The sequence below is a fragment of the Oncorhynchus keta genome, chromosome 2 (assembly GCF_023373465.1).
Source record: "Oncorhynchus keta strain PuntledgeMale-10-30-2019 chromosome 2, Oket_V2, whole genome shotgun sequence".
NCBI lineage: Eukaryota > Metazoa > Chordata > Actinopteri > Salmoniformes > Salmonidae > Oncorhynchus > Oncorhynchus keta.
In genome coordinates, this window is record NC_068422.1 from 71,848,454 (window position 1) to 71,873,443 (window position 24,990).

General features: G+C 44.1%; 1 protein-coding gene across 3 annotated transcripts in view; it reads left to right on the forward strand.

The window, feature by feature from the left end:
* LOC118372436 (RNA-binding Raly-like protein) overlaps positions 1-24,984 on the forward strand; it is a 114,175-nt gene extending 89,191 nt beyond the window's left edge. For all 3 annotated transcript variants that reach the window (XM_052482468.1, XM_052482474.1, XM_052482466.1), the window contains 4 exons: positions 22,058-22,227; positions 22,539-22,652; positions 23,303-23,454; positions 24,031-24,984. In XM_052482468.1, coding sequence (XP_052338428.1) covers positions 22,058-22,227; positions 22,539-22,652; positions 23,303-23,454; positions 24,031-24,069 — 475 coding nt within the window. In that variant the 3' untranslated portion in view covers positions 24,070-24,984. The remainder of the gene's footprint in view (positions 1-22,057; positions 22,228-22,538; positions 22,653-23,302; positions 23,455-24,030) is intronic.
* The last annotated feature ends 6 nt before the right edge of the window (positions 24,985-24,990 follow it).

Here is a 24,990-nt window from a genome sequence, read left to right on the forward strand (position 1 = left end):
TAATGGTTGTGCGAGGAGTACCAGGGGTCTACAACCTGTAGGATAATACTATAATGGTTGTGTGAGGAGTACCAGGGGTCTTCAACCTGTAGGGTAATACTATAATGACTATAATGGTTGTGTGAGGAGTACCAGGGGTCTTCAACCTGTAGGGTAATACTATAATGGTTGTGTGAGGAGTACCAGGGGTCTTCAACCTGTAGGGTAATACTATAATGGTTTTATGAGGAGTACCAGAGGTCTTCAACCTGTAGGGTAATACTATAATGGTTGTGTGAGGAGTACCAGGGGTCTAACAACCTGTAGGGTAAAACTATAATGGTTGTGTGATGAGTACCAAGGGTCTTCAACCTTTAGGGTAATACTAGAATGGTTGTGTGAGGAGTACCAGGGGTCTACAACCTGTAGGGTAATACTGTAATGGTTGTGTGAGGAGTACCAGGGGTCTTCAACCTGTAGGGTAATACTATAATGGTTGTGTGAGGAGTACCAGGGTCTTCAACCTGTAGGGTAATACTATAATGGTTGTGTGAGGAGTACCAGGGTCTTCAACCTGTAGGGTAATACTATAATGGTTGTGTGAGGAGGACCAAGGGTCTTCAACCTGTAGGGTAATACTATAATGGTTGTGTGAGGAGTACCAAGGGTCTTCAACCTGTAGGGTAATACTATAATGGTTGTGTGAGGAGTACCAAGGGTCTTCAACCTGTAGGGAAATACTATAATGGTTGTGTGAGGAGTACCAGGGGTCTTCAACCTGTAGGGTAATACTATAATGACTATAATGGTTGTGTGAGGAGTACCAGGGGTCTTCAACCTGTAGGGTAATACTATAATGACTATAATGGTTGTGTGAGGAGTACCAGGGGTCTTCAACCTGTAGGGTAATACTGTAATGGTTGTGTGAGGAGTACCAGGGGTCTTCAACCTGTAGGGTAATACTATAATGACTATAATGGTTGTGTGAGGAGTACCAGGGTCTTCAACCTGTAGGGTAATACTATAATGGTTGTGCGAGGAGTACCAGGGGTCTACAACCTGTAGGATAATACTATAATGGTTGTGTGAGGAGTACCAGGGTCTTCAACCTGTAGGGTAATACTATAATGACTATAATGGTTGTGTGAGGAGTACCAGGGGTCTTCAACCTGTAGGGTAATACTATAATGGTTGTGTGAGGAGTACCAGGGGTCTTCAACCTGTAGGGTAATACTATAATGGTTTTATGAGGAGTACCAGGGGTCTTCAACCTGTAGGGTAATACTATAATGGTTGTGTGAGGAGTACCAGGGGTCTAACAACCTGTAGGGTAAAACTATAATGGTTGTGTGATGAGTACCAAGGGTCTTCAACCTTTAGGGTAATACTAGAATGGTTGTGTGAGGAGTACCAGGGGTCTACAACCTGTAGGGTAATACTGTAATGGTTGTGTGAGGAGTACCAGGGTCTTCAACCTGTAGGGTAATACTATAATGGTTGTGTGAGGAGTACCAGGGGTCTTCAACCTGTAGGGTAATACTATAATGGTTGTGTGAGGAGGACCAAGGGTCTTCAACCTGTAGGGTAATACTATAATGGTTGTGTGAGGAGTACCAAGGGTCTTCAACCTGTAGGGTAATACTATAATGGTTGTGTGAGGAGTACCAAGGGTCTTCAACCTGTAGGGAAATACTATAATGGTTGTATGAGGAGTACCAGGGGTCTACAACCTGTAGGGTAATACTGTAATGGTTGTGTGAGGAGTACCAGGGGTCTTCAACCTGTAGGGAAATACTATAATGACTATAATGGTTGTGTGAGGAGTACCAGGGGTCTTCAACCTGTAGGGTAATACTATAATGGTTTTGTGAGGAGTACCAGGGGTCTACAACCTGTAGGATAACACTATAATGGTTGTGTGAGGAGTACCAGGGGTCTTCAACCTGTAGGGTAATACTATAATGGTTGTGTGATGAGTACCAGGGGTCTTCAACCTGTAGGGTAATACTATAATGGTTGTGTGAGGAGTACCAGGGGTCTTCAACCTGTAGGGTAATACTATAATGGTTGTGTGAGGAGTACCAGGGGTCTTCAACCTGTAGGGTAATACTATAATGGTTGTGTGAGGAGTACCAGGGGTCTTCAACCTGTAGGGTAATACTATAATGGTTGTGTGAGGAGTACCAGGGGTCTTCAACCTGTAGGGTAATACTATAATGGTTGTATGAGGAGTACCAGGGGTCTTCAACCTGTAGGGTAAAACTATAATGGTTGTGTGATGAGTACCAGGGGTCTTCAACCTGTAGGGTAATACGACAATCATTGTGTGAGGAGTACCAGGGGTCTACAACCTGTAGGGTAATACTGTAATGGTTGTGTGAGGAGTACCAGGGGTCTTCAACCTGTAGGGTAATACTATAATGACTATAATGTTGTGTGAGGAGTACCAGGGGTCTTCAACCTGTAGGGTAATACTATAATGACTATAATGGTTGTGTGAGGAGTACCAGGGTCTTCAACCTGTAGGGTAATACTGTAATGGTTGTGTGAGGAGTACCAGGGGTCTTCAACCTGTAGGGTAATACTATAATGACTACAATGGTTGTGTGAGGAGTACCAGGGTCTTCAACCTGTAGGGTAATACTATAATGGTTGTGCGAGGAGTACCAGGGGTCTACAACCTGTAGGATAATACTATAATGGTTGTGTGAGGAGTACCAGGGGTCTTCAACCTGTAGGGTAATACTATAATGACTATAATGGTTGTGTGAGGAGTACCAGGGTCTTCAACCTGTAGGGTAATACTGTAATGGTTGTGTGAGGAGTACCAGGGGTCTTCAACCTGTAGGGTAATACTATAATGACTATAATGGTTGTGTGAGGAGTACCAGGGGTCTTCAACCTGTAGGGTAATACTATAATGGTTGTGCGAGGAGTACCAGGGGTCTACAACCTGTAGGATAATACTATAATGGTTGTGTGAGGAGTACCAGGGGTCTTCAACCTGTAGGGTAATACTATAATGGTTGTGTGAGGAGGACCAAGGGTCTTCAACCTGTAGGGTAATACTATAATGGTTGTTTGAGGAGTACCAAGGGTCTTCAACCTGTAGGGTAATACTATAATGGTTGTGTGAGGAGTACCAAGGGTCTTCAACCTGTAGGGAAATACTATAATGGTTGTATGAGGAGTACCAGGGGTCTACAACCTGTAGGGTAATACTGTAATGGTTGTGTGAGGAGTACCAGGGGTCTTCAACCTGTAGGGTAATACTATAATGACTATAATGGTTGTGTGAGGAGTACCAGGGGTCTTCAACCTGTAGGGTAATACTATAATGGTTGTGTGAGGAGTACCAGGGGTCTACAACCTGTAGGGTAATACTATAATGGTTGTGTGAGGAGTACCAGGGGTCTTCAACCTGTAGGGTAATACTATAATGGTTGTGTGATGAGTACCAGGGGTCTTCAACCTGTAGGGTAATACTATAATGGTTGTGTGAGGAGTACCAGGGGTCTTCAACCTGTAGGGTAATACTATAATGGTTGTGTGAGGAGTACCAGGGGTCTTCAACCTGTAGGGTAATACTATAATGGTTGTGTGAGGAGTACCAGGGGTCTAACAACCTGTAGGGTAAAACTATAATGGTTGTGTGATGAGTACCAGGGGTCTTCAACCTGTAGGGTAATACTACAATGGTTGTGTGAGGAGTCAGGGGTCTACAACCTGTAGGGTAATACTGTAATGGTTGTGTGAGGAGTACCAGGGGTCTTCAACCTGTAGGGTAATACTATAATGGTTGTGTGAGGAGTACCAGGGGTCTTCAACCTGTAGGGTAATACTATAATGGTTGTGTGAGGAGGACCAGGGGTATTCAACCTGTAGGGTAATACTATAATGGTTGTGTGAGGAGTACCAAGGGTCTTCAACCTGTAGGGTAATACTATAATGGTTGTGTGAGGAGTACCAGGGGTCTTCAACCTGTAGGGAAATACTATAATGGTTGTATGAGGAGTACCAGGGGTCTACAACCTGTAGGGTAATACTGTAATGGTTGTGTGAGGAGTACCAGGGGTCTTCAACCTGTAGGGTAATACTATAATGACTATAATGGTTGTGTGAGGAGTACCAGGGGTCTTCAACCTGTAGGGTAATACTATAATGGTTGTGTGAGGAGTACCAGGGGTCTACAACCTGTAGGATAACACTATAATGGTTGTGTGAGGAGTACCAGGGGTCTTCAACCTGTAGGGTAATACTATAATGGTTGTGTGAGGAGTACCAGGGGTCTTCAACCTGTAGGGTAATACTATAATGGTTGTGTGAGGAGTACCAGGGGTCTTCAACCTGTAGGGTAATACTATAATGGTTGTGTGAGGAGTACCAGGGGTCTTCAACCTGTAGGGTAATACTATAATGGTTGTGTGAGGAGTACCAGGGGTCTTCAACCTGTAGGGTAATACTATAATGGTTGTGTGAGGAGTACCAGGGGTCTTCAACCTGTAGGGTAATACTATAATGGTTGTATGAGGAGTACCAGGGGTCTTCAACCTGTAGGGTAAAACTATAATGGTTGTGTGATGAGTACCAGGGGTCTTCAACCTGTAGGGTAATACGACAATCATTGTGTGAGGAGTACCAGGGGTCTACAACCTGTAGGGTAATACTGTAATGGTTGTGTGAGGAGTACCAGGGGTCTTCAACCTGTAGGGTAATACTATAATGACTATAATGGTTGTGTGAGGAGTACCAGGGGTCTTCAACCTGTAGGGTAATACTATAATGACTATAATGGTTGTGTGAGGAGTACCAGGGGTCTTCAACCTGTAGGGTAATACTGTAATGGTTGTGTGAGGAGTACCAGGGGTCTTCAACCTGTAGGGTAATACTATAATGACTACAATGGTTGTGTGAGGAGTACCAGGGGTCTTCAACCTGTAGGGTAATACTATAATGGTTGTGCGAGGAGTACCAGGGGTCTACAACCTGTAGGATAATACTATAATGGTTGTGTGAGGAGTACCAGGGGTCTTCAACCTGTAGGGTAATACTATAATGACTATAATGGTTGTGTGAGGAGTACCAGGGGTCTTCAACCTGTAGGGTAATACTGTAATGGTTGTGGGTACCAGGGATCTTCAACCTGTAGGGTAATACTATGACTATAATGGTTGTGTGAGGAGTACCAGGGGTCTTCAACCTGTAGGGTAATACTATAATGGTTGTGTGAGGAGTACCAGGGTCTTCAACCTGTAGGGTAATACTATAATGGTTGTGTGAGGAGTACCAAGGGTCTTCAACCTGTAGGGTAATACTATAATGGTTGTGTGAGGAGTACCAAGGGTCTTCAACCTGTAGGGAAATACTATAATGGTTGTGTGAGGAGTACCAGGGGTCTTCAACCTGTAGGGTAATACTATAATGACTATAATGGTTGTGTGAGGAGTACCAGGGTCTTCAACCTGTAGGGTAATACTATAATGACTATAATGGTTGTGTGAGGAGTACCAGGGGTCTTCAACCTGTAGGGTAATACTGTAATGGTTGTGTGAGGAGTACCAGGGGTCTTCAACCTGTAGGGTAATACTATAATGACTATAATGGTTGTGTGAGGAGTACCAGGGGTCTTCAACCTGTAGGGTAATACTATAATGGTTGTGCGAGGAGTACCAGGGGTCTACAACCTGTAGGATAATACTATAATGGTTGTGTGAGGAGTACCAGGGGTCTTCAACCTGTAGGGTAATACTATAATGACTATAATGGTTGTGTGAGGAGTACCAGGGTCTTCAACCTGTAGGGTAATACTATAATGGTTGTGTGAGGAGTACCAGGGGTCTTCAACCTGTAGGGTAATACTATAATGCTTTTATGAGGAGTACCAGGGGTCTTCAACCTGTAGGGTAATACTATATGGTTGTGTGAGGAGTACCAGGGGTCTAACAACCTGTAGGGTAAAACTATAATGGTTGTGTGATGAGTACCAAGGGTCTTCAACCTTAGGGTAATACTAGAATGGTTGTGTGAGGAGTACCAGGGGTCTACAACCTGTAGGGTAATACTGTAATGGTTGTGTGAGGAGTACCAGGGGTCTTCAACCTGTAGGGTAATACTATAATGGTTGTGTGAGGAGTACCATGGGGTCTTCAACCTGTAGGGTAATACTATAATGGTTGTGTGAGGAGGACCAGGGGTATTCAACCTGTAGGGTAATACTATAATGGTTGTGTGAGGAGTACCAAGGGTCTTCAACCTGTAGGGTAATACTATAATGGTTGTATGAGGAGTACCAAGGGTCTTCAACCTGTAGGGAAATACTATAATGGTTGTATGAGGAGTACCAGGGGTCTACAACCTGTAGGGTAATACTGTAATGGTTGTGTGAGGAGTACCAGGGGTCTTCAACCTGTAGGGCAATACTATAATGACTATAATGGTTGTGTGAGGAGTACCAGGGGTCTTCAACCTGTAGGGTAATACTATAATGGTTGTGTGAGGAGTACCAGGGGTCTACAACCTGTAGGATAACACTATAATGGTTGTGTGAGGAGTACCAGGGGTCTTCAACCTGTAGGGTAATACTATAATGGTTGTGTGATGAGTACCAGGGGTCTTCAACCTGTAGGGTAATACTATAATGGTTGTGTGAGGAGTACCAGGGGTCTTCAACCTGTAGGGTAATACTATAATGGTTGTGTGAGGAGTACCAGGGGTCTTCAACCTGTAGGGTAATACTATAATGGTTGTGTGAGGAGTACCAGGGGTCTTCAACCTGTAGGGTAATACTATAATGGTTGTGTGAGGAGTACCAGGGGTCTTCAACCTGTAGGGTAATACTATAATGGTTGTATGAGGAGTACCAGGGGTCTTCAACCTGTAGGGTAAAACTATAATGGTTGTGTGATGAGTACCAGGGGTCTTCAACCTGTAGGGTAATACGACAATCATTGTGTGAGGAGTACCAGGGGTCTACAACCTGTAGGGTAATACTGTAATGGTTGTGTGAGGAGTACCAGGGGTCTTCAACCTGTAGGGTAATACTATAATGACTATAATGGTTGTGTGAGGAGTACCAGGGGTCTTCAACCTGTAGGGTAATACTATAATGACTATAATGGTTGTGTGAGGAGTACCAGGGGTCTTCAACCTGTAGGGTAATACTGTAATGGTTGTGTGAGGAGTACCAGGGGTCTTCAACCTGTAGGGTAATACTATAATGACTACAATGGTTGTGTGAGGAGTACCAGGGGTCTTCAACCTGTAGGGTAATACTATAATGGTTGTGCGAGGAGTACCAGGGGTCTACAACCTGTAGGATAATACTATAATGGTTGTGTGAGGAGTACCAGGGGTCTTCAACCTGTAGGGTAATACTATAATGACTATAATGGTTGTGTGAGGAGTACCAGGGTCTTCAACCTGTAGGGTAATACTGTAATGGTTGTGTGAGGAGTACCAGGGGTCTTCAACCTGTAGGGTAATACTATAATGACTATAATGGTTGTGTGAGGAGTACCAGGGGTCTTCAACCTGTAGGGTAATACTATAATGGTTGTGCGAGGAGTACCAGGGGTCTACAACCTGTAGGATAATACTATAATGGTTGTGTGAGGAGTACCAGGGTCTTCAACCTGTAGGGTAATACTATAATGGTTGTGTGAGGAGGACCAAGGGTCTTCAACCTGTAGGGTAATACTATAATGGTTGTTTGAGGAGTACCAAGGGTCTTCAACCTGTAGGGTAATACTATAATGGTTGTGTGAGGAGTACCAAGGGTCTTCAACCTGTAGGGTAATACTATAATGGTTGTATGAGGAGTACCAGGGGTCTACAACCTGTAGGGTAATACTGTAATGGTTGTGTGAGGAGTACCAGGGTCTTCAACCTGTAGGGTAATACTATAATGACTATAATGGTTGTGTGAGGAGTACCAGGGGTCTTCAACCTGTAGGGTAATACTATAATGGTTTTGTGAGGAGTACCAGGGGTCTACAACCTGTAGGATAACACTATAATGGTTGTGTGAGGAGTACCAGGGGTCTTCAACCTGTAGGGTAATACTATAATGGTTGTGTGATGAGTACCAGGGGTCTTCAACCTGTAGGGTAATACTATAATGGTTGTGTGAGGAGTACCAGGGGTCTTCAACCTGTAGGGTAATACTATGATGGTTGTATGAGGAGTACCAGGGGTCTTCAACCTGTAGGGTGATACTATAATGGTTGTGTGAGGAGTACCAGGGGTCTAACAACCTGTAGGGTAAAACTATAATGGTTGTGTGAGGAGTACCAGGGGTCTAACAACCTGTAGGGTAATACTATAATGGTTGTGTGAGGAGTACCAGGGGTCTTCAACCTGTAGGGTAATACTGTAATGGTTGTGTGAGGAGTACCAGGGGTCTTCAACCTGTAGGGTAATACTATAATGGTTGTGTGAGGAGTACCAGGGTCTTCAACCTGTAGGGTAATACTATAATGGTTGTGTGAGGAGGACCAAGGGTCTTCAACCTGTAGGGTAATACTATAATGGTTGTGTGAGGAGTACCAAGGGTCTTCAACCTGTAGGGTAATACTATAATGGTTGTGTGAGGAGTACCAAGGGTCTTCAACCTGTAGGGAAATACTATAATGGTTGTATGAGGAGTACCAGGGGTCTACAACCTGTAGGGTAATACTGTAATGGTTGTGTGAGGAGTACCAGGGGTCTTCAACCTGTAGGGTAATACTATAATGACTATAATGGTTGTGTGAGGAGTACCAGGGTCTTCAACCTGTAGGGTAATACTATAATGGTTTTGTGAGGAGTACCAGGGGTCTACAACCTGTAGGATAACACTATAATGGTTGTGTGAGGAGTACCAGGGGTCTTCAACCTGTAGGGTAATACTATAATGGTTGTGTGATGAGTACCAGGGGTCTTCAACCTGTAGGGTAATACTATAATGGTTGTGTGAGGAGTACCAGGGGTCTTCAACCTGTAGGGTAATACTATAATGGTTGTGTGAGGAGTACCAGGGTCTTCAACCTGTAGGGTAATACTATAATGGTTGTGTGAGGAGTACCAGGGGTCTTCAACCTGTAGGGTAATACTATAATGGTTGTGTGAGGAGTACCAGGGTCTTCAACCTGTAGGGTAATACTATAATGGTTGTATGAGGAGTACCAGGGTCTTCAACCTGTAGGGTAAAACTATAATGGTTGTGTGATGAGTAACAGGGGTCTTCAACCTGTAGGGTAATACGACAATCATTGTGTGAGGAGTACCAGGGGTCTACAACCTGTAGGGTAATACTGTAATGGTTGTGTGAGGAGTACCAGGGGTCTTCAACCTGTAGGGTAATACTATAATGACTATAATGGTTGTGTGAGGAGTACCAGGGGTCTTCAACCTGTAGGGTAATACTATAATGACTATAATGGTTGTGTGAGGAGTACCAGGGGTCTTCAACCTGTAGGGTAATACTGTAATGGTTGTGTGAGGAGTACCAGGGGTCTTCAACCTGTAGGGTAATACTATAATGACTACAATGGTTGTGTGAGGAGTACCAGGGGTCTTCAACCTGTAGGGTAATACTATAATGGTTGTGCGAGGAGTACCAGGGGTCTACAACCTGTAGGATAATACTATAATGGTTGTGTGAGGAGTACCAGGGTCTTCAACCTGTAGGGTAATACTATAATGACTATAATGGTTGTGTGAGGAGTACCAGGGGTCTTCAACCTGTAGGGTAATACTGTAATGGTTGTGTGAGGAGTACCAGGGGTCTTCAACCTGTAGGGTAATACTATAATGACTATAATGGTTGTGTGAGGAGTACCAGGGGTCTTCAACCTGTAGGGTAATACTATAATGGTTGTGCGAGGAGTACCAGGGGTCTACAACCTGTAGGATAATACTATAATGGTTGTGTGAGGAGTACCAGGGTCTTCAACCTGTAGGGTAATACTATAATGGTTGTGTGAGGAGGACCAAGGGTCTTCAACCTGTAGGGTAATACTATAATGGTTGTTTGAGGAGTACCAAGGGTCTTCAACCTGTAGGGTAATACTATAATGGTTGTGTGAGGAGTACCAAGGGTCTTCAACCTGTAGGGAAATACTATAATGGTTGTATGAGGAGTACCAGGGGTCTACAACCTGTAGGGTAATACTGTAATGGTTGTGTGAGGAGTACCAGGGGTCTTCAAACTGTAGGGTAATACTATAATGACTATAATGGTTGTGTGAGGAGTACCAGGGGTCTTCAACCTGTAGGGTAATACTATAATGGTTTTGTGAGGAGTACCAGGGGTCTACAACCTGTAGGATAACACTATAATGGTTGTGTGAGGAGTACCAGGGGTCTTCAACCTGTAGGGTAATACTATAATGGTTGTGTGATGAGTACCAGGGTCTTCAACCTGTAGGGTAATACTATAATGGTTGTGTGAGGAGTACCAGGGTCTTCAACCTGTAGGGTAATACTATAATGGTTGTGTGAGGAGTACCAGGGGTCTTCAACCTGTAGGGTAATACTATAATGGTTGTGTGAGGAGTACCAGGGTCTTCAACCTGTAGGGTAATACTATAATGGTTGTGTGAGGAGTACCAGGGGTCTTCAACCTGTAGGGTAATACTATAATGGTTGTATGAGGAGTACCAGGGGTCTTCAACCTGTAGGTTAAAACTATAATGGTTGTGTGATGAGTACCAGGGTCTTCAACCTGTAGGGTAATACGACAATCATTGTGTGAGGAGTACCAGGGGTCTACAACCTGTAGGGTAATACTGTAATGGTTGTGTGAGGAGTACCAGGGGTCTTCAACCTGTAGGGTAATACTATAATGACTATAATGGTTGTGTGAGGAGTACCAGGGGTCTTCAACCTGTAGGGTAATACTATAATGACTATAATGGTTGTGTGAGAGGAGTACCAGGGGTCTTCAACCTGTAGGGTAATACTGTAATGGTTGTGTGAGGAGTACCAGGGTCTTCAACCTGTAGGGTAATACTATAATGACTATAATGGTTGTGTGAGGAGTACCAGGGGTCTTCAACCTGTAGGGTAATACTATAATGGTTGTGCGAGGAGTACCAGGGGTCTACAACCTGTAGGATAATACTATAATGGTTGTGTGAGGAGTACCAGGGGTCTTCAACCTGTAGGGTAATACTATAATGACTATAATGGTTGTGTGAGGAGTACCAGGGGTCTTCAACCTGTAGGGTAATACTATAATGGTTGTGTGAGGAGTACCAGGGGTCTTCAACCTGTAGGGTAATACTATAATGGTTTTATGAGGAGTACCAGGGGTCTTCAACCTGTAGGGTAATACTATAATGGTTGTGTGAGGAGTACCAGGGGTCTAACAACCTGTAGGGTAAAACTATAATGGTTGTGTGATGAGTACCAGGGTCTTCAACCTTTAGGGTAATACTACAATGGTTGTGTTAGGAGTACCAGGGGTCTACAACCTGTAGGGTAATACTGTAATGGTTGTGTGAGGAGTACCAGGGGTCTTCAACCTGTAGGGTAATACTATAATGACTATAATGGTTGTGTGAGGAGTACCAGGGGTCTTCAACCTGTAGGGTAATACTATAATGGTTGTGCGAGGAGTACCAGGGTCTACAACCTGTAGGATAATACTATAATGGTTGTGTGAGGAGTACCAGGGTCTTCAACCTGTAGGGTAATACTATAATGACTATAATGGTTGTGTGAGGAGTACCAGGGGTCTTCAACCTGTAGGGTAATACTGTAATGGTTGTGTGAGGAGTACCAGGGTCTTCAACCTGTAGGGTAATACTATAATGACTATAATGGTTGTGTGAGGAGTACCAGGGTCTTCAACCTGTAGGGTAATACTATAATGGTTGTGCGAGGAGTACCAGGGGTCTACAACCTGTAGGATAATACTATAATGGTTGTGTGAGGAGTACCAGGGGTCTTCAACCTGTAGGGTAATACTATAATGGTTGTGTGAGGAGGACCAAGGGTCTTCAACCTGTAGGGTAATACTATAATGGTTGTTTGAGGAGTACCAAGGGTCTTCAACCTGTAGGGTAATACTATAATGGTTGTGTGAGGAGTACCAGGGGTCTTCAACCTGTAGGGTAATACTATAATGGTTGTGTGAGGAGTACCAGGGGTCTACAACCTGTAGGGTAATACTGTAATGGTTGTGTGAGGAGTACCAGGGGTCTTCAACCTGTAGGGTAATACTATAATGACTATAATGGTTGTGTGAGGAGTACCAGGGGTCTTCAACCTGTAGGGTAATACTATAATGGTTGTGTGAGGAGTACCATGGGTCTACAACCTGTAGGATAACACTATAATGGTTGTGTGAGGAGTACCAGGGGTCTTCAACCTGTAGGGTAATACTATAATGGTTGTGTGAGGAGTACCAGGGGTCTTCAACCTGTAGGGTAATACTATAATGTTAGTGTGAGGAGTACCAGGGGTCTATCAACCTGTAGGGTAATACTATAATGGTTGTGTAACGAGTACCAGGGGCCTAGAACCTGTAGGGTAATACTATAATGGTTGTGTGAGGAGTACCAGGGGTCTTCAACCTGTAGGGTAATACTATAATGGTTGTGTGATGAGTACCAGGGGTCTACAACCTGTAGGGTAATACTGTAATGGTTGTGTGAGGAGTACCAGGGGTCTTCAACCTGTAGGGTAATACTATAATGACTATAATGGTTGTGTGAGGAGTACCAGGGGTCTTCAACCTGTAGGGTAATACTATAATGACTATAATGGTTGTGTGAGGAGTACCAGGGGTCTTCAACCTGTAGGGTAATACTGTAATGGTTGTGTGAGGAGTACCAGGGGTCTTCAACCTGTAGGGTAATACTATAATGACTATAATGGTTGTGTGAGGAGTACCAGGGGTCTTCAACCTGTAGGGTAATACTATAATGGTTGTGCGAGGAGTACCAGGGGTCTACAACCTGTAGGATAATACTATAATGGTTGTGTGAGGAGTACCAGGGGTCTTCAACCTGTAGGGTAATACTATAATGACTATAATGGTTGTGTGAGGAGTACCAGGGTCTTCAACCTGTAGGGTAATACTATAATGGTTGTGTGAGGAGTACCAGGGGTCTTCAACCTGTAGGGTAATACTATAATGGTTTTATGAGGAGTACCAGGGGTCTTCAACCTGTAGGGTAATACTATAATGGTTGTGTGAGGAGTACCAGGGGTCTAACAACCTGTAGGGTAAAACTATAATGGTTGTGTGATGAGTACCAGGGGTCTTCAACCTTTAGGGTAATACTACAATGGTTGTGTGAGGAGTACCAGGGGTCTACAACCTGTAGGGTAATACTGTAATGGTTGTGTGAGGAGTACCAGGGGTCTTCAACCTGTAGGGTAATACTATAATGGTTGTGTGAGGAGTACCAGGGGTCTTCAACCTGTAGGGTAATACTATAATGGTTGTGTGAGGAGTACCAGGGGTCTTCAACCTGTAGGGTAATACTATAATGGTTGTGTGAGGAGGACCAGGGGTCTACAACCTGTAGGGTAATACTGTAATGGTTGTGTGAGGAGTACCAGGGGTCTTCAACCTGTAGGGTAATACTATAATGACTATAATGGTTGTGTGAGGAGTACCAGGGGTCTTCAACCTGTAGGGTAATACTATAATGACTATAATGGTTGTGTGAGGAGTACCAGGGGTCTTCAACCTGTAGGGTAATACTATAATGACTATAATGGTTGTGTGAGGAGTACCAGGGTCTTCAACCTGTAGGGTAATACTATAATGACTATAATGGTTGTGTGAGGAGTACCAGGGTCTTCAACCTGTAGGGTAATACTGTAATGGTTGTGTGAGGAGTACCAGGGTCTTCAACCTGTAGGGTAATACTATAATGACTATAATGGTTGTGTGAGGAGTACCAGGGGTCTTCAACCTGTAGGGTAATACTATAATGGTTGTGCGAGGAGTACCAGGGGTCTACAACCTGTAGGATAATACTATAATGGTTGTGTGAGGAGTACCAGGGGTCTTCAACCTGTAGGGTAATACTATAATGACTATAATGGTTGTGTGAGGAGTACCAGGGGTCTTCAACCTGTAGGGTAATACTATAATGGTTGTGTGAGGAGTACCAGGGTCTTCAACCTGTAGGGTAATACTATAATGGTTTTATGAGGAGTACCAGGGTCTTCAACCTGTAGGGTAATACTATAATGGTTGTGTGAGGAGTACCAGGGGTCTAACAACCTGTAGGGTAAAACTATAATGGTTGTGTGATGAGTACCAAGGGTCTTCAACCTTTAGGGTAATACTAGAATGGTTGTGTGAGGAGTACCAGGGGTCTACAACCTGTAGGGTAATACTGTAATGGTTGTGTGAGGAGTACCAGGGGTCTTCAACCTGTAGGGTAATACTATAATGGTTGTGTGAGGAGTACCAGGGGTCTTCAACCTGTAGGGTAATACTATAATGGTTGTGTGAGGAGTACCAGGGTCTTCAACCTGTAGGGTAATACTATAATGGTTGTGTGAGGAGGACCAAGGGTCTTCAACCTGTAGGGTAATACTATAATGGTTGTGTGATGAGTACCAGGGGTCTTCAACCTGTAGGGTAATACTATAATGGTTGTGTGAGGAGTACCAGGGGTCTTCAACCTGTAGGGAAATACTATAATGGTTGTATGAGGAGTACCAGGGGTCTACAACCTGTAGGGTAATACTGTAATGGTTGTGTGAGGAGTACCAGGGGTCTTCAACCTGTAGGGTAATACTATAATGACTATAATGGTTGTGTGAGGAGTACCAGGGGTCTTCAACCTGTAGGGTAATACTATAATGGTTTTGTGAGGAGTACCAGGGGTCTACAACCTGTAGGATAACACTATAATGGTTGTGTGAGGAGTACCAGGGGTCTTCAACCTGTAGGGTAATACTATAATGGTTGTGTGATGAGTACCAGGGGTCTTCAACCTGTAGGGTAATACTATAATGGTTGTGTGAGGAGTACCAGGGGTCTTCAACCTGTAGGGTAATACTATAATGGTTGTGTGAGGAGTACCAGGGGTCTTCAACCTGTAGGGTAATACTATAATGGTTGTGTGAGGAGTACCAGGGGTCTTCAACCTGTAGGGTAATACTATAATGGTTGTGTGAGGAGTACCAGGGGTCTTCAACCTGTAGGGTAATACTATAATGGTTGTATGAGGAGTACCAGGGGTCTTCAACCTGTAGGGTAAAACTATAATGGTTGTGTGATGAGTACCAGGGGTCTTCAACCTGTAGGGTAATACGACAATCATTGTGTGAGGAGTACCAGGGGTCTACAACCTGTAGGGTAATACTGTAATGGTTGTGTGAGGAGTACCAGGGGTCTTCAACCTGTAGGGTAATACTATAATGACTATAATGGTTGTGTGAGGAGTACCAGGGGTCTTCAACCTGTAGGGTAATACTATAATGACTATAATGGTTGTGTGAGGAGTACCAGGGGTCTTCAACCTGTAGGGTAATACTGTAATGGTTGTGTGAGGAGTACCAGGGGTCTTCAACCTGTAGGGTAATACTATAATGACTACAATGGTTGTGTGAGGAGTACCAGGGGTCTTCAACCTGTAGGGTAATACTATAATGGTTGTGCGAGGAGTACCAGGGGTCTACAACCTGTAGGATAATACTATAATGGTTGTGTGAGGAGTACCAGGGTCTTCAACCTGTAGGGTAATACTATAATGACTATAATGGTTGTGTGAGGAGTACCAGGGGTCTTCAACCTGTAGGGTAATACTGTAATGGTTGTGTGAGGAGTACCAGGGGTCTTCAACCTGTAGGGTAATACTATAATGACTATAATGGTTGTGTGAGGAGTACCAGGGGTCTTCAACCTGTAGGGTAATACTATAATGGTTGTGCGAGGAGTACCAGGGGTCTACAACCTGTAGGATAATACTATAATGGTTGTGTGAGGAGTACCAGGGGTCTTCAACCTGTAGGGTAATACTATAATGGTTGTGTGAGGAGGACCAAGGGTCTTCAACCTGTAGGGTAATACTATAATGGTTGTTTGAGGAGTACCAAGGGTCTTCAACCTGTAGGGTAATACTATAATGGTTGTGTGAGGAGTACCAAGGGTCTTCAACCTGTAGGGAAATACTATAATGGTTGTATGAGGAGTACCAGGGGTCTACAACCTGTAGGGTAATACTGTAATGGTTGTGTGAGGAGTACCAGGGGTCTTCAAACTGTAGGGTAATACTATAATGACTATAATGGTTGTGTGAGGAGTACCAGGGGTCTTCAACCTGTAGGGTAATACTATAATGGTTTTGTGAGGAGTACCAGGGGTCTACAACCTGTAGGATAACACTATAATGGTTGTGTGAGGAGTACCAGGGGTCTTCAACCTGTAGGGTAATACTATAATGGTTGTGTGATGAGTACCAGGGGTCTTCAACCTGTAGGGTAATACTATAATGGTTGTGTGAGGAGTACCAGGGTCTTCAACCTGTAGGGTAATACTATAATGGTTGTGTGAGGAGTACCAGGGGTCTTCAACCTGTAGGGTAATACTATAATGGTTGTCTGAGGAGTACCAGGGGTCTTCAACCTGTAGGGTAATACTATAATGGTTGTGTGAGGAGTACCAGGGGTCTTCAACCTGTAGGGTAATACTATAATGGTTGTGTGAGGAGTACCAGGGGTCTTCAACCTGTAGGTTAAAACTATAATGGTTGTGTGATGAGTACCAGGGGTCTTCAACCTGTAGGGTAATACGACAATCATTGTGTGAGGAGTACCAGGGGTCTACAACCTGTAGGGTAATACTGTAATGGTTGTGTGAGGAGTACCAGGGGTCTTCAACCTGTAGGGTAATACTATAATGACTATAATGGTTGTGTGAGGAGTACCAGGGGTCTTCAACCTGTAGGGTAATACTATAATGACTATAATGGTTGTGTGAGGAGTAACAGGGGTCTTCAACCTGTAGGGTAATACTGTAATGGTTGTGTGAGGAGTACCAGGGGTCTTCAACCTGTAGGGTAATACTATAATGACTATAATGGTTGTGTGAGGAGTACCAGGGGTCTTCAACCTGTAGGATAATACTATAATGGTTGTGTGAGGAGTACCAGGGGTCTTCAACCTGTAGGGTAATACTATAATGGTTTTATGAGGAGTACCAGGGTCTTCAACCTGTAGGGTAATACTATAATGGTTGTGTGAGGAGTACCAGGGGTCTAACAACCTGTAGGGTAAAACTATAATGGTTGTGTGATGAGTACCAGGGGTCTTCAACCTGTAGGGTAATACTATAATGGTTGTGTGAGGAGTACCAGGGGTCTACAACCTGTAGGGTAATACTGTAATGGTTGTGTGAGGAGTACCAGGGGTCTTCAACCTGTAGGGTAATACTATAATGACTATAATGGTTGTGTGAGGAGTACCAGGGGTCTTCAACCTGTAGGGTAATACTATAATGGTTGTGCGAGGAGTACCAGGGGTCTACAACCTGTAGGATAATACTATAATGGTTGTGTGAGGAGTACCAGGGGTCTTCAACCTGTAGGGTAATACTATAATGACTATAATGGTTGTGTGAGGAGTACCAGGGGTCTTCAACCTGTAGGGTAATACTATAATGGTTGTGTGAGGAGTACCAGGGGTCTAACAACCTGTAGGGTAAAACTATAATGGTTGTGTGATGAGTACCAGGGTCTTCAACCTTTAGGGTAATACTACAATGGTTGTGTTAGGAGTACCAGGGGTCTACAACCTGTAGGGTAATACTGTAATGGTTGTGTGAGGAGTACCAGGGGTCTTCAACCTGTAGGGTAATACTATAATGACTATAATGGTTGTGTGAGGAGTACCAGGGTCTTCAACCTGTAGGGTAATACTATAATGGTTGTGCGAGGAGTACCAGGGGTCTACAACCTGTAGGGTAATACTATAATGGTTGTGTGAGGAGTACCAGGGGTCTTCAACCTGTAGGGTAATACTATAATGGTTGTGTGAGGAGTACCAGGGGTCTACAACCTGTAGGGTAATACTGTAATGGTTGTGTGAGGAGTACCAGGGGTCTTCAACCTGTAGGGTAATACTATAATGACTATAATGGTTGTGTGAGGAGTACCAGGGGTCTTCAACCTGTAGGGTAATACTATAATGGTTGTGCGAGGAGTACCAGGGGTCTACAACCTGTAGGATAATACTATAATGGTTGTGTGAGGAGTACCAGGGGTCTTCAACCTGTAGGGTAATACTATAATGGTTGTGTGAGGAGGACCAAGGGTCTTCAACCTGTAGGGTAATACTATAATGGTTGTTTGAGGAGTACCAAGGGTCTTCAACCTGTAGGGTAATACTATAATGGTTGTGTGAGGAGTACCAAGGGTCTTCAACCTGTAGGGAAATACTATAATGGTTGTTTGAGGAGTACCAGGGGTCTACAACCTGTAGGGTAATACTGTAATGGTTGTGTGAGGAGTACCAGGGGTCTTCAAACTGTAGGGTAATACTATAATGACTATAATGGTTGTGTGAGGAGTACCAGGGGTCTTCAACCTGTAGGGTAATACTATAATGGTTGTGTGAGGAGTACCAGGGGTCTACAACCTGTAGGGTAATACTGTAATGGTTGTGTGAGGAGTACCAGGGGTCTTCAACCTGTAGGGTAATACTATAATGGTTGTGTGATGAGTACCAGGGGTCTTCAACCTGTAGGGTAATACTATAATGGTTGTGTGAGGAGTACCAGGGGTCTTCAACCTGTAGGGTAATACTATAATGGTTGTGTGAGGAGTACCAGGGGTCTACAACCTGTAGGGTAATACTATAATGGTTGTGTGAGGAGTACCAGGGTCTTCAACCTGTAGGGTAATACTATAATGGTTGTGTGAGGAGTACCAGGGGTCTTCAACCTGTAGGGTAATACTATAATGGTTGTATGAGGAGTACCAGGGTCTTCAACCTGTAGGTTAAAACTATAATGGTTGTGTGATGAGTACCAGGGGTCTTCAACCTGTAGGGTAATACGACAATCATTGTGTGAGGAGTACCAGGGGTCTACAACCTGTAGGGTAATACTGTAATGGTTGTGTGAGGAGTACCAGGGGTCTTCAACCTGTAGGGTAATACTATAATGACTATAATGGTTGTGTGAGGAGTACCAGGGTCTTCAACCTGTAGGGTAATACTATAATGACTATAATGGTTGTGTGAGGAGTACCAGGGGTCTTCAACCTGTAGGGTAATACTGTAATGGTTGTGTGAGGAGTACCAGGGGTCTTCAACCTGTAGGGTAATACTATAATGACTATAATGGTTGTGTGAGGAGTACCAGGGGTCTTCAACCTGTAGGGTAATACTATAATGGTTGTGCGAGGAGTACCAGGGGTCTACAACCTGTAGGATAATACTATAATGGTTGTGTGAGGAGTACCAGGGGTCTTCAACCTGTAGGGTAATACTATAATGGTTGTGTGAGGAGTACCAGGGGTCTACAACCTGTAGGGTAATACTGTAATGGTTGTGTGAGGAGTACCAGGGGTCTTCAACCTGTAGGGTAATACTATAATGGTTGTGCGAGGAGTACCAGGGTCTAACAACCTGTAGGGTAAAACTATAATGGTTGTGTGATGAGTACCAGGGTCTTCAACCTTTAGGGTAATACTACAATGGTTGTGTTAGGAGTACCAGGGGTCTACAACCTGTAGGGTAATACTGTAATGGTTGTGTGAGGAGTACCAGGGGTCTTCAACCTGTAGGGTAATACTATAATGGTTGTGTGAGGAGTACCAGGGGTCTTCAACCTGTAGGGTAATACTATAATGGTTGTGTGAGGAGTACCATGGGGTCTTCAACCTGTAGGGTAATACTATAATGGTTGTGTGAGGAGGACCAGGGGTATTCAACCTGTAGGGTAATACTATAATGGTTGTGTGAGGAGTACCAAGGGTCTTCAACCTGTAGGGTAATACTATAATGGTTGTATGAGGAGTACCAAGGGTCTTCAACCTGTAGGGAAATACTATAATGGTTGTATGAGGAGTACCAGGGGTCTACAACCTGTAGGGTAATACTGTAATGGTTGTGTGAGGAGTACCAGGGGTCTTCAACCTGTAGGGTAATACTATAATGACTATAATGGTTGTGTGAGGAGTACCAGGGGTCTTCAACCTGTAGGGTAATACTATAATGGTTGTGTGAGGAGTACCAGGGGTCTACAACCTGTAGGATAACACTATAATGGTTGTGTGAGGAGTACCAGGGGTCTATCAACCTGTAGGGTAAAACTATAATGGTTGTGTGATGAGTACCAGGGGTCTTCAACCTGTAGGGTAATACGACAATCATTGTGTGAGGAGTACCAGGGGTCTACAACCTGTAGGGTAATACTGTAATGGTTGTGTGAGGAGTACCAGGGGTCTTCAACCTGTAGGGTAATACTATAATGACTATAATGGTTGTGTGAGGAGTACCAGGGTCTTCAACCTGTAGGGTAATACTATAATGACTATAATGGTTGTGTGAGGAGTACCAGGGGTCTTCAACCTGTAGGGTAATACTGTAATGGTTGTGTGAGGAGTACCAGGGGTCTTCAACCTGTAGGGTAATACTATAATGACTATAATGGTTGTGTGAGGAGTACCAGGGTCTTCAACCTGTAGGGTAATACTATAATGGTTGTGCGAGGAGTACCAGGGGTCTACAACCTGTAGGATAATACTATAATGGTTGTGTGAGGAGTACCAGGGGTCTTCAACCTGTAGGGTAATACTATAATGACTATAATGGTTGTGTGAGGAGTACCAGGGGTCTTCAACCTGTAGGGTAATACTGTAATGGTTGTGTGAGGAGTACCGGGGTCTTCAACCTGTAGGGTAATACTATAATGACTATAATGGTTGTGTGAGGAGTACCAGGGGTCTTCAACCTGTAGGGTAATACTATAATGGTTGTGTGAGGAGTACCAGGGGTCTACAACCTGTAGGATAATACTATAATGGTTGTGTGAGGAGTACCAGGGTCTTCAACCTGTAGGGTAATACTATAATGACTATAATGGTTGTGTGAGGAGTACCAGGGGTCTTCAACCTGTAGGGTAATACTATAATGGTTGTGTGAGGAGTACCAGGGTCTTCAACCTGTAGGGTAATACTATAATGGTTTTATGAGGAGTACCAGGGGTCTTCAACCTGTAGGGTAATACTATAATGGTTGTGTGAGGAGTACCAGGGGTCTAACAACCTGTAGGGTAAAACTATAATGGTTGTGTGATGAGTACCAGGGGTCTTCAACCTATAGGGTAATACTACAATGGTTGTGTGAGGAGTACCAGGGGTCTACAACCTGTAGGGTAATACTGTAATGGTTGTGTGAGGAGTACCAGGGGTCTTCAACCTGTAGGGTAATACTATAATGGTTGTGTGAGGAGTACCAGGGGTCTTCAACCTGTAGGGTAATACTATAATGGTTGTGTGAGGAGTACCAGGGGTCTTCAACCTGTAGGGTAATACTATAATGGTTGTGTGAGGAGTACCAGGGGTCTTCAACCTGTAGGGTAATACTATAATGGTTGTGTGAGGAGTACCAATTTGTAAGTCGCTCTGGATAAGAGCGTCTGCTAAATGACTTAAATGTAAATGTAAATGTCTTCAACCTGTAGGGTAATACTATAATGGTTGTGTGAGGAGTACCAAGGGTCTTCAACTTGCTCAACTTCATTCCCTACCTGGGATATCCTCTGCCTCACCTTATCACATACTATTTCTTATTATTTTCTCACTTGTTTCTGTATGTGTGTATATTCCCTCAGATCATATTACACCATCCTGTCAACCCTCTCCCTCTGTGTCCTTCATCATAGGAGACATACATTCACAAATACACACACCCACAGACACATCCATCCAACCAGGTGATAGACATCACTGTCCATACACCCAAACACACACACATTCTTGCCTGCTCACACACTCACTCACAAACATCCTGTCACTGTACTTTTCTGACATGCGTACACATACACATCTAGTCACACTGACAATACTACACAAAGTACTAGTAGTTGGATGACAGTGCGTGTGGATGTTTCCCTCTTCAGGATGTATGACTACCAGCGCGTGCCAGCTTCCCTACCTCCCCTGTCCCAGGGACCTAGCCTGGCCAAGCGACCCCGCTCCTCCTCCACTTCCTCTGGGCACAGACGCAGCCGAGACAGGCCCCCCTCCAAGAGCTCCAGAGCCCACTCTACCAGCTCCAACAGGGCCAAGTGTGAGTAATACACACACACTCACACACTACACTCAAGATGGTTCTCTCATTACAACACTTCTATCGCAGCCTCTTTCCTTAATGGATCCTAGCCAATCAGGTCGCATTATTAGCCCAAATCAACAGAGCAGAACCAATAGGCAGTGTATATGCTGTTCTAATACCCACCCTCATCACCTTGATAGTCCTTATTACCAACACACTCACAGAAACTTGCCTTGGATCCTTTCCTTCCTTCTCTCCCCCTCTCTCATTCTCTATATCTCTCCTCCCCCTTCTCGCTCCCTCCCTCAACCGCTCCCTACTTGTAGTGAGAATGGAGGAGCTGCAGGTCATTAAGAGGGAGCTGACTCTGATAAAGACACAGATTGACGGGCTGCTTGACAACCTGGACAGGATGGACACACAGAGGCAGGACCACACAGGTGAGACAACCAATCAGAGAGAGAGAGAGACAGAGGAGTGGACCGGTGAAATAGGAGTAAAGCATGATAGGGGAAGCCACCGTGTGTGCTTTCACCTGTCTGGTTCTTACGATTCAGCGAAGAAGAATGACAATGAGAAGTACAGAGATGGCGAAAGAAGGCTTATAGGAGAATAAATACAAAGTCCTACAGGGAAGTGTTGTAGCTGCTGCTGCCCTCATGTGGCCACATGGACAAACTGCATCTTTGTCCTTTCTACGACACACATACTGTACCGACAAATAAAAAAATAAATGTGTGTGTCATCTCATCCTTTCTCTTATCTCTTATCTGTACACGTTGCCTTTGGGTGGTTGACTGATCTCATCTCCGCATTCATTTATTCCAACGTAAATTATGATCCTCCTCCACTACTGTACCTCATCTCTCCTTTCTGTCTCCCTCTCCCCTCTCCTATTTCTCTCTCTATCGCCACATCTCTCCCTCATCCTGTCATTCTTGTTCTCTCCTCTCGTCTGTCAAATCATGCATTGCAGTTGACCATCAACGGTTTAGACTGAAAGTGAGAACAGGCACACCAACACTGATCTGCCCTATAGAGGGAACTTGTGTTCACTCCTATTCACTCCCTCTCTCTCCGTGTTTTTTAGGGTCTCCCGTGAGGGAGGGCAGCCTGGCCGGGTCACCGTACTCCCCCTCCGCCAGCAGTGGTGAGCGCTCCCCCTCTCCCCTGTCCCCCCCACGCCGCTGCATCCAGAGAGAGAGCCCCGAACTGGGAGAGGCCAGCGACGATGATCACACGGTAACTGGCTTGATGTCTGTGTGTGGAGAATCTCTGAATGTGAGTGGGAGTTCTTTCTCCTTGTCTCAGAGCGACATGAGGGCCTAAGCATGTCCCATGGTTGGCTGTGATTTAGCAGCTGTCAGTGGGATTTGGCATGCAACAGAAATAGTGCTTATCTCCACACACACAAACACACACACAAACACAAATACACACAAAGAGAACACTGACAAGAGCATCAAATCCATAGCCATTTTGAGTAATAAGAACAAATCAATAGCATGACACTTGAAGATCTCATTCTGGGTTCATCTCACCCACACACAGTTCACAATCATAACTGACATTCAACTCAAACACACAAAGAAAATCTGAGAGTAAAAGCAAGAGAGAGAGACTGAAAATAGGACAAATGAAAGCTGGACAGGATGCTCTTACCCTGACAGATGAGTGGGTGTTTATATAGAAGACTATTATCCTCCAGACCTTCCTCATCACTGTGTATAATCACCCTGGAGAGGGGAGCCTTACCTGACCAAAACACTCTTTGGTGTTTTGACACACTGTTGCTGATTGAGCGTGTGTGTGTTACAGATGAATAACCACAGCTCTGACCCTGAGGATGAGATGTGAGGATGGAAACAGAGAAGAAATGGAGGAGCACCAGACATAGAGGAAGAGAATATCTGTCTTGTCAAGAAGTTACCATGCCAACAACTGATTCAGAGGCCCCACTCCTGTCAAACCAACCAGTTACATTGTATTCTACATCCACATATACATCAAACAGAAATACACTACTACACACACCACTTTGTGTTCAGAGTTAGCCTCTTTAGGTTCTAAATCATCTATTCCTCCTCTCTCTGTCTGGTAAGGGCAGATATTGTATGTGTGAACAGCACACACACACAGACACACAGGCACACACACACACTGTAATTACAGTTTATCAGAAATCAACTCCATGTATCTCCCTTGGCTATTCCCCACTGAGATCAGCTCACCACACACACACACACACACACACACACACACACACACACACACACACACACATGTTATCTGTAGTGTAATTATTAACCAGAACAGGAAGGTGAAATAATTTCCATATTTATAATTTTCTTACGGTCTTTTTAGCACGTCTTCATATTTTCCTGAAAAACATTCTGATTACCAATCCGTATAAATTTTACCTGCATATTGAGAGACTGTTTTTCTTTTAAAATGAGCATACTATAGATGTCGCAATCATAGTTTTTCAGTAACTTTAGTTATTTTGTTATCTGTATATCATATCACTACCAGAACATGAATTCACCCCCCTTATGTCTGTGTAATGTTATCTCCCTGCTGTATTACTACCTGTCTGTATTAGGTATGAGGAGACAGTAGCCCATCTCTTCCTCTATGTACCTGGCGCTATGAGCTGAGGAGAGGCCCCGGCCCGGTCCATGTGTAATATTGTGTATTACTGTAAAACTTTACTGTATTAGGTCAGCTGTACGATTTTAATCCAGCATTTTGTTTTAGTTTTTTTTAATTTGTTAATGT